Source organism: Chaetodon trifascialis, chromosome 19 (assembly GCF_039877785.1).
Source record: "Chaetodon trifascialis isolate fChaTrf1 chromosome 19, fChaTrf1.hap1, whole genome shotgun sequence".
Lineage (NCBI taxonomy): Eukaryota > Metazoa > Chordata > Actinopteri > Chaetodontiformes > Chaetodontidae > Chaetodon > Chaetodon trifascialis.
Window position 1 is genome coordinate 8,065,717 of NC_092074.1, and position 10,472 is coordinate 8,076,188.

The 10,472-nt window shown below is 41.8% G+C and overlaps 1 protein-coding gene across 1 annotated transcript; it reads left to right on the plus strand.

The window, feature by feature from the left end:
* The first annotated feature begins 242 nt into the window (after nt 1-242).
* Nucleotides 243-7,455, plus strand: snw1 (SNW domain containing 1). The gene is made up of 14 exons (XM_070987900.1): nt 243-287; nt 790-943; nt 1,089-1,250; nt 1,433-1,528; nt 1,823-1,929; nt 2,223-2,327; nt 2,876-2,945; nt 3,066-3,131; nt 3,368-3,484; nt 3,584-3,725; nt 4,348-4,450; nt 5,199-5,316; nt 5,820-5,983; nt 6,628-7,455. Exons 1-14 carry the CDS (start codon nt 274-276, stop codon nt 6,818-6,820), a joined length of 1,611 nt encoding a protein of 536 aa, XP_070844001.1. The 5' UTR covers nt 243-273; the 3' UTR covers nt 6,821-7,455.
* The last annotated feature ends 3,017 nt before the right edge of the window (nt 7,456-10,472 follow it).

Consider the following 10,472-nt stretch of genomic DNA (forward strand, 5'->3'; position numbering starts at 1 on the left):
AACATGGTCCTGTCTATTCTATTCGAAGCAATTCTGATTATTATTGGCATATTTTTTATGTCACATTGTCAAAGCATAAATTCATGTTGTTGAATAATACATGTAAAAAATAAAACAAGAGAGTAATTTAATCCCAAAACGAAGAGAATCGTAAACAGTAAAATCATGTAGGATACATATCTAAAATAACAAGAAAAGGTGAAGTAAAACTACGTCGTCCAGTCGAGCCTACACCGCGCATGCGCAGTCCATTGCTAAGGAAGAAAGGGGAAAATGTCTTTGACGAGGTGAGTACAGCGACCAGGCCTTTTGTGTTTTTATTGTATCATCACTTGTATAATATGTCGCTTCCACTTTATGTTGTACGGTGTAGAGATTGCGTTCAAGACTTCAGATTGATTTTTTTGGTCTGTCTGCTATAGTTTCTTTGTTTTAATCAAAGCTAACGGCATCAGCTAATGGCAGTTAGCTGAAACAGTATGTCGTAAGCTAATGCTAAACGTTTGGCATTAACAGTTAGCTAGCGTTAGCTAGTTTAGCGGCACGCAGCCGTGGGCACAACACGTTTATCAACTGTGTGGTAGTGATGTGCTAGCTACGTACCTCAATTTGGTACTTGAAAATTGTAACGATATGAAGCTTGTTTGCTTGCTAGCTGGCTAACAGTTTCAACACCCCCCAAACAACGAGGGTACTCGGTGCCGCTGTCGGCTAACGGAAGCTAAGGCTTACAACAGTTGTGCTGTTGTACAAAACAATCGGACTTACATGGCTATTACATGTGTCCAGCTTTTTACCGGCGCCGACCCAGCTGTCTCAAGACCAGTTGGAGGCAGAGGAGAGGCTCCGGGCTCAGAAGTCCTACTCCACCGCCTTGGTGTCGTCCCGCAGAGAGCCTCCTCCATATGGACATCGACAAGGCTGGGTGCCTCGTTCACTTGAGGTAAAGCGTGCTAAAACGGCTCGGACGGGTTTTTATCATATTTGGTGGTGGTTTGGGGATATTTCTTGTCTGATGTCCCACACTTATGTCTTTAAAGGCTAATCAACACCACCTCACTGTTGCTGTTAAATCTGTGTCTCTGTAGGATTTTGGAGATGGAGGAGCTTTCCCAGAAATCCATGTGGCCCAGTTTCCTCTGGAGATGGGTAGGAAGAAGAAGACCTCCAATGCCCTGGCTGTGCAGGTGGATGCAGAAGGAAAGATCAAGTATGATGCCATTGCCAGGCAAGGCCAATCCAAGGATAAGGTACACAGGCAAAAGACTGCTTCAGCAGTCAGCAAGGATACTTTCAACATACAGTTAAAAGACTCATTCACACATGACCTTAAAATGTCAAGTGATATGACATTACATGACTTGCCAAATTCTGCAGTCATTGCTTGTTGCGCTAGTTATTTCTAAGCCTTTCTCATCTTTCATTGTTGCAGGTGGTCTTCAGTAAGTACACAGACCTTCTCCCAAAGGAAGTTCTGAATGAAGACACTCCAGAACTACAGAAGCCTGACGAGGAGGCTGTGAAAGAGGTAAACCACGTTCCAATGTGCATTCATGGAAAGACAGGTTGACTTATTCCCGGCACTATAGATTTGACTTCTTAAGGATCGTGTAGCTTTACATCATATACCTAAGGAGAGCATTCAGTGTTTGCAGAACTAAGTAAATTTTGCCAACTTAGAAAGTGTTAAAACAGTGTGTCACCATAATCTCAGTCAGAATTGTTTGTGACCACCTGTTATTCAATTTTTGCTTTAATTTTACTGAGTTTGAATGAGGTAAATCTGCTAATCAGTCTACATCTAAACTTGTGTCATCTGTAGCTGACAGAGAAGACCCGCGCTGCTCTGGATAAGCAGGTGTCTCAGAAGATCGCTGCTGCCATGCCTGTAAGAGCAGCAGACAAACAGGCTCCTGCACAGTACATCAGGTATGTATCACAGTTTGAACACAGTTTCAATACAAGTTTAGTCCACAGAAAGTCAACAGGGAGAGCTGCATTGCTTTACAAATGTGAGTTCATTTAATGCTAACATCACGTGGGATTTATGGTAGTGATGAGAAAGCTTCCCAGTGGTGACATATGACGTCATGAAACTCTTAAGAACATACTGTTTATTGATTTAAATGGTCGTCCCTTTCACTTTTATTTATGTATTTGGTGAAGGTAGAAGTTTTACACATGGTGACACATTTCTTCTTCCCCTTTTGCCTCTCCCTAAGGTACACCCCATCCCAGCAGGGAGTAGCTTTTAACTCAGGGGCCAAACAGAGGGTGATCCGCATGGTGGAAATGCAGAAAGATCCAATGGAACCTCCACGTTTCAAGTAAGTAAACATGTGTCTGACTCTGGAACTTGAGGCATTTCAGTTAATAAAGTCAGTATTACATTTTTTTCATTGTGTTTTTATGTGTTTTTTTCTGTGTGAAGAGTGCTTGTTGTAGTTTGCTAATCTGAATTGAGCATGAAGTAGTAGCCAAAGGACATCTAAGTGAGAATTAAGTAGTAAGACGCAGAAGGATTTAAAAGAAACATTAAACAATTAAAACCCAATTGAAACACTTTGGTGGGATGTAATTCATAACCTGTTCAAGTTCTGTCTTGAGCAAAATTCCCTTGAAAATCTTAATGAATAATTCTAGTAATAACTGCACATTTGCCCTTTGATATATTTAGATGTCTAAAATTGGATCTTGGTATTATAAAGAAGTCATTTTTGACCAGAATGTCAAATTAAACTTGGGTCACAATTTATTGTTTTCCTTTTGACTGTTTTTCCTGTGTAATGATTTATCTGTTCAATTCCTGTATTTTCCAACCCACCTCAGTCTGGCGAAAATGAAGAGATTTGATGAGTGTAATTTTATGTTTCAGGATCAACAAGAAGATTCCTCGAGGACCTCCTTCTCCCCCTGCCCCTGTCATGCATTCCCCAAGCAGAAAGGTACAGTTTGCAGAAATGTTAGAAACATTCCAGTGCTTTCATGCTGCATTGAAGAATCAAAATGTCATTGTTAGCATTGCTTGAAAAATCTGTTTGACAGTTTCTCCCTTTTTGTTGTAGATGACAGTAAAGGAGCAGCAGGAGTGGAAGATTCCTCCATGCATCTCCAACTGGAAAAACGCAAAGGTAAGATGACACCAGAATTAATTGGTGCACTTGACTTTTACTTTTGTATCTGAATGTCACATTGTGAGTAAGTCTTGCAGGCTTATTTGTGTTTCTAGGCTTTTTTTTTAGTTAGGTTATATTGATAAACATCAGAGTTTTAGATCTTGTCATGGTAATTCCAGTTTCATTATCCTACTGCCTTTTTTAAAAATCCCTGCTAATTTTTTCCCCTCAATGTCCTTAATATCTTTCAGGGCTACACCATTCCTCTTGACAAACGCCTGGCTGCTGATGGTCGGGGGCTGCAAACAGTTCACATCAATGAAAACTTTGCCAAGTTGGCTGAGGCGCTGTACATTGCTGACAGAAAGGTGCACCACAATCGCCCCAGAATTGTTTCATTGCATAAAATGTGTACCTTTCTTAACCCGTATTTAAATTATATACTGAAATGCTGATTGTTTCCATAGGCCAGAGAGGCAGTGGAGATGAGAGCCCAGGTAGAGAAGAAGATGGCCCAGAAGGAGAAGGAAAAGAAGGAGGAGAAACTGAGGGAACTGGCCCAGATGGCTCGAGACCGCAGGGCAGGGATCAAAAGTCATGGAGACAAAGGTGAGTCCTGAAGATAAGGATTATTTTGTCATGTTTGTGTGTGTGTGTGTGTGTGTGTGTGTGTGTTTGTACTTTAGTGCAGCAGACTCTGTTGTCAGTATTGTCCAAATCTGGCGCATGAGTGGCATAAGTGATGGCACCATTTTTCACCCTGCCAGTGTTGACAGGACCAGTAGGCTGTGAAATGATGTGTGTGCTTCCCAGCTGATCATTTACATACACCTTAGAAGAAAAATCAATGCTGTGTTTCCTGTTTTTGACTGGAAAACATCACACTGAATCAGAAATTCTGGATTACTTCTTAAAAATGTTTTGGTGAAAATTCTCTGACTGCTGACAGTGTGTATCAGTCCCCTGCCTCATATTTCTTCCAATTTTTTTTTCATTATCCTTAACATCACCTACAACCCACCTCCACTTTTCCTCACCTGTCTTCTCATTTCTCTCTCTCTGTCCCTATGTTTCATATCATTTCCTCTGCACCATTTCACATCATCTGTCTCCCACTCCTCCACTCATGTGGGTTTTATTTCTTCGTTTGTTTTTAAATGTCCTTTTTGTTTCTTTGCACCCCGTTCTCCCTCCTCCTCATTCATCCATCTCCACCCATCTCACGCGGCAGGTGGCGAGGACGGTGAGGCCAGGGAGCGTGACGAGATCCGCCATGACAGAAGGAAAGAGAGACAGCACGACAGGAACATTTCCAGAGCTGCTCCTGATAAGAGGTGCTGGACACGCACTTTAAACACACTGCATGTGAACTCACCCACCCCTCCTCTCAGTATATGCACACACAGATGCACCGCTCGCTGCTGAATCATTCATGGGGCCAGCAGTAATACTGAACAAACGCAGCGGGATCCAGCAGACTACTCACGCAGTAGTCCTTGCAGTGATCCACACACTGTTTGTGCATGTGAGATGTGTGATCAGTTTGTGTGTGAAGTCAGGTTGTCATTCGATGGAAGCGCGGGTCTCTGGAGGAGTGCAGGAATTGAAATTCAGAGGGAGAGCTCATTACAATCACAATTCCAGCTGTCAGAAAGCAGAAACCTTGTTATCTTAAAATTACCTTTCACTTAACTTTGAAATGGCTGTTTGCTGAAGGACGGTCGAGATGCTAATGTCACCAAGAACTTCATAAAAAAACTTCCATTCCTTACACATATTTCTTCATAAATGAAAGCCGTAACTGCAAAATCCTGGGAGTTTTTGGAAATATATAATTTTAGAAGTTACCTTATGTTACACCCATTGGTAGACGGGTTGGTAGCCAAAATCTTGTTATATATTGTGCAACACAACACTGATTCTACGATTTTTATGACTTCAGAGTTTTGATGCCACACCACCAACAATACAATGTTAATAGATTTGTAGTATTATTCATTTCCAGCTCTTTTTTTGTATTTGTGTCATTCTTTTTTTGCGTTGAGTCTTTGCTAAATTTCAGACATTGTTCTCTTGCCCCAGGTCGAAGCTGCAGAGGGACCAGGACAGGGACATCAGCGAGCTCATCGCTCTTGGCGTGCCCAACCCTCGCTCTGCCAGTGAGGCCCAGTACGACCAGAGACTCTTCAATCAGAGCAAGGTCAGAATATGTTACAGCTACTTTACTGCAGCAGTATAGACTGAGATGATTTATGTTGACTGGAGAAAAATATCAATATGTATGTAGACAGACTGAATGTCCAGCTCTGCAGCATGAGGACACATTTCTGAAAGGAGAGTTACAATATGTTAAGGTAAGGGAGACAGTGAGTGCCACTGCTCCCAGTGTTTGCCTCAAGTGGTACAGGCTCCAGTGGTTTGTTTTTTCCTGCATCAGGGGTGATAATGAAAGCCTCAGCGGCAGAACAAACTTGATAGATGAGCAGCATTTCATGAAATTGAGTAAATCGATACCCAGATACAAGACAAAAAAACACCTTATAACCCAGAGGACAAATGTATTTTTCTTGGGTACAAAAGGGAAGCAAAAAGCAGAAAAGAGATTTATTCGCATGCAGAAAGTCCCGTAAAAACATCACCTTGTTGTACACTGACACATCTTCTGAAAGACACTCTTCCCTTTCTGTCGTCGTGTCTTTCCAGGGTATGGATAGTGGTTTCGCTGGTGGTGAGGATGAGACGTACAACGTGTATGACCAGCCGTTCCGCGGCGGCAGAGACATGGCTTCAAACATCTACCGGCCCAGCAAGAACATAGACAAGGACGCCTACACAGATGACTTTGACACACTCATGGCAAACAACAGGTACTGTGAATTACTTGTTTATGTTGAATCAATAACACACATTTATGGTGCTAATTTCATTTTTCTATGGTGGCACCAGCCTCTTTCAATTTTAGAAACACAACTCTAGAAAGTGCATTAAAAAACGATCGATGTTCGCCATTGCTTGTTTGAAAACACTTCAATTTTATTGACTGTTATATTTTTATGTTATGAGGCTGCTTCAGTTTTAACCTCCTCAATATTAATTACAGAAAATCCCAATAAAAGCCTGGATTATTTTGAGGTCATTCTGGCTTTATTTTGAGACACGAGGCAAGCGCGCACATGATGTCCCAGCAGGAGCCCTTGTCCTTGGGGCAGCAGTGCCACACTCTACTAGCCGAGCATAGCTTGTCCCATATGTTTAGTCACCAGCTTGTCATTGTCCTCTAGGAATGTTTGGCTGGCTGCAGGGTGTTACACCGCTGTGCACAACATAGTAAAGAAAATCTTTGACTTAAGGGAATCCTCTGAGACATACATAAGTATAATGGAGTACCCTATATTGCGGATCCAGTCCTTTATTTCTTCTCATGAAAACGTTTTTTTGGACAGGAAGCAACCTGCAATTAGCATGTAGTTTCAACACTTTGTCCTCTGTCCTCTTTCCCGTCCACCATCAGGTTTGTTCCAGACAAAGAGTTCTCAGGTGCTGACCATGGGCAGAGGAGGGAAGGGCCAGTCCAGTTTGAAGAGGATCCCTTCGGTCTGGATAAGTTCTTGGAGGAGGCCAAGCAGCACGGCGGCTCCAAGAGGCCCTCCACCAGCAGCCGCTCCAAGGACGACTACCACGACAAGAAACGCAGGAAGGAGTGAGAGCGACCGGGCACAGGGTCCACATAGGGCAGCTGCTAGCACGTCATAGGATGGGGGGTCAGTCTGCACCCGTCGGTGGTTGACGGGGGGTTTTAACACACTCGTCTCTATCAGGAATGATCTGTCGTTTTTTTTTTTTCCTTTTTGTCACGTTTTTGTTTCCTCGGCTTTATTCAGAATATGCTGAGCAATTGGTCTCATGTTAATTATAATATGAGTGCATGTGTTACATCTAGTGGAGCAAAACTGAAAGCTGTGGTGAGATCAGCCTGTGCATCTGAAAACTGTCAGTGAAGGGCAGCAAATGTCAGTTCACATGAGGATGCTAACATTTTGGCCCTTGAAATGTTTAGATTTTAGTTATTGTATCAGTGTTTGTTTTTTTTTTTAAACATTATACAGAGGAAGTGTTCAGATTTCCATTTTTCTCATTCGTCCACCTCCTCCCCCCCTTTGAGTTTTTGTCCACTGTGTTTTATTTAAGCTCCTGGTGTATCTGTGAGAACAGCTCAGGCCTGTATTTGATGGACAATATGTACAGCAGTATGAACTGTCAGTAAGATGTTAAGCAAACCAGCTTTATAATTCTTGTACATTACTACCAATGGAATAAATTTCATATAGTGTGTAATTAGTGTCCCACTGTGTTTCTTATTGACTTAAGTTATTTGTGGTGTTTACAAATTTGGAAATGAGACGCTCCCTGTCAGCTTTTTTGTTTCAGTCCAGCTCAGAGCTGCTGAATCTAAACTTTTACGACCTAGCAGGAAGTCCATTAGTTGTGTAATCGTTCTCATTTGTTTGGACTAGATTTCCCTTATTTTAATCACTTCCAAGTAATGCGTCCCATTTACATAGATGATTAAATGCCCAAAATGTATTCAGAGAAGCCATCTATTACAAAGTGTGAGTCGTGACTTCTTTTTTTTTTTTCTTAACCAGAAATGACTGCGATTTATGCGATGATTAGAGCAAAACTGGTTCCATTAATTACAATTAATTATGACTTACGCAGTCTGACAGTTTTATTTTCCCAGGCTTTGGAAAATAATCAACACGGCATTACACAGCCCAGCAGACGCACAGATCTGCACAGTGCCATCTTTCACTCATGCCTGAATAGGGCTCAGACAGTTGTTATATGCGCATGATTTATGTTTCCTTCAATTGCCAGTGTTTGTGGTTATGGCTTCCTGTAGTAGTGCAGTGTTCCAGATTTGCATGTTTTATTGCTGGCGTTTTACCGACAGCAGAAAAACTATAGCCTTTTAAAGCTGTGAAATGGCACATTGATGAGCTCCAAACCAGAAAGAATCCAAGTGAACTGAAATTGGATTATATTAGGACATCCAGAAGGAACACTGTACTTGGCAAATCTTCTGCTTGTGCTAAAGTTGCTTATGTTCATTACAATTTAAAAACTTGAAGTCACCTTTGTTTGCCAGAAGCTGAATGGGATTTTAATAGCGTGTGTACAAATGTGGTAGTTTATTTTCTTATGAACATTTTGTTTGAGCAGAGGCTGTGAAATTCTAAAATTAGAAATTTCTTCAACAATTGATATCGAAATTCACTTTGAACTGCTACAGAAATACAACCGAAGACGATGAACAATCACTTGAAATATACTTGTACTTCTGCAACTGTATTTCTTCAAAATGCCTGGGATTGCCGTTTGGACGCCATTCAAATCCATTGCGGGAATGGCGGACTCCGCCACTGACAATGCCAAACTACTGCACAAAGAGATAACTGACAAGCCCAAACCAGCCATATATAGTGTCAGAAATCGGAGGGTTTAGAGGTCTAATATGGGGGAAATGTTACAAGTTGTGACTTTAAATTCATTTTGCTCACTGTTTGAGATCCAAGCTCTCACAGCTCTCACCACCTGTTAGGTCTGAGGAAGACTGCTGTGAAGTAAACACATTAAACCCTCAATCGGTCACGGCAAAGTGGCTTTGATGCGATTGAACATTGACCTATACTCCTGTGGAGGGGAGCTGACATGCTCAAAAAGTTATCAGATCAGGTCCCCATCTCCCCTCTGCAGCTGAGGAAAGACGCTCAACAGCACAAAACCATGACTAGGAGGGGGCCCCTGATGTTTATCATTTACATACTGTACTTTTAGAAATTCTTGATTGGGCATTACCTGCTTTGTAACCGTAACGCAAAAGAGGAACGTGATCAAGCGTGCGTGTCCCACCTGTGTGTGAATAAATGTTGAATGAAAGGATGGATGGAAAGTCGGTACGCCACTGGTGTGAGGTGATTCAAGGACGGTGGGGGTTTATTGTGAGGGCCTGATGTGAGTGTCAGCGTGAAGAAATCAACCTGACATGGACCAGCTCAGTGTGACTGACTCATGAGAGGAATAATGGCTGCTGTATGTGGTTTTGGAGACACATTTATGAACATGAATGAAGTCCTTGCAATGGGCAAAATGTGAAAAGTGAAAAATATATTTTAAAAATTTCTGAGTCAGCACAATCAGGAAAAGCTTTCCAACACAGGCTGGTTTCTCCCGGAAAAGATGTGCTGCCTTCAGCCTGCATTTGCGCTCGGAACATTGTTGAAGTAAGGACAGCTTGATAATAGGTCTCCACTCAGCTCTTGTCTGCCTTTATGAATGTGCACAGAGGAAGATGAATGAGATTCTTATTCATGAAGGTAACAGGAAATTGGTTCCTTGGCAGTGCTTTTGTGTGCTGTTTGATGTAAACGGTGACCATATTGTGTTGGACCATAATGGAATCCTCAGGTTGCAGACGGAAGCCATGATGGATAGCTCCTTATCTTTGCTCCACAACGAAACAAACCCAGAAATAATAAACAATATTGAGTTGTTGCAGCACATCTTTCCACTCGTTGGACTTGATGGAGGATGGCTGAGTTTGTTTTGCGATGCCTTTTGTGATATTTCTCCCTCCTTCCTCCCCTCAGTGGCAGCAAAGCAATAAGTTTGGTGATAAATGTCCCCCACTGCTACTGTTGACCTGTCGAAGACGGTGGCCAGAGAGAGATTTTATCTCACTCCGTGAGATTTGCTCTTCTCTTCCAGTATTGAAAGCTGTTTTGTTTTGTTGAAGAAACACACCCACACGCATGGAAAACAAATGTCCTATTTCCTCTCTGCCAGTGTTCCTCATCCATATGGAGAGATGAGTCATTTTTAGGAATAACAAAACCGAACCTCCACACCCCAAATATCGATGTCACCGCAGTGTTTTACTTAAGTTGTCAGAAGTAAAGTTTCTGTTCTGACATCACCTTTGTATTTTACTTTTAAAGGTGATGTAAGCTTAACTTAAAGCTGCACTAGTCATTTTTTTTATAGCAACAATGGTTCAAATTACAGCTGCATGTATGTGCAGGGTAGACACAGGTGTAGAGGTATACGATTGGTTAGGGTTAGGGTAAGAATATCAGCCAATCAGAAGCAGAGTAGGTCATGCCTTCACCATCCTTGGAAAAAAAATTCAGCTGCAGCTGTGTAAGATTCTAAATAAAACATTTCTTGCGCATTACAATATGCAGATTTCCCTGCCGGCCTAATCAGAGCTTTGTAGTTATTTATATATGCACTGTCACTCTAATTCATTGTGAATTTCTATATGAATGCAGTGTATAAAGCCAGAGAGTCTGTAAA

Excerpts from the sequence above, each read along its gene's own strand:
- snw1 (XM_070987900.1), top strand. Across the intron at positions 1,251-1,432 it reads AAGGCCAATCCAAGGATAAG|GTGGTCTTCAGTAAGTACAC; the intron begins GTACACAGGCAA and ends TCATTGTTGCAG. Across the intron at positions 3,726-4,347 it reads CAAAAGTCATGGAGACAAAG|GTGGCGAGGACGGTGAGGCC; the intron begins GTGAGTCCTGAA and ends CTCACGCGGCAG.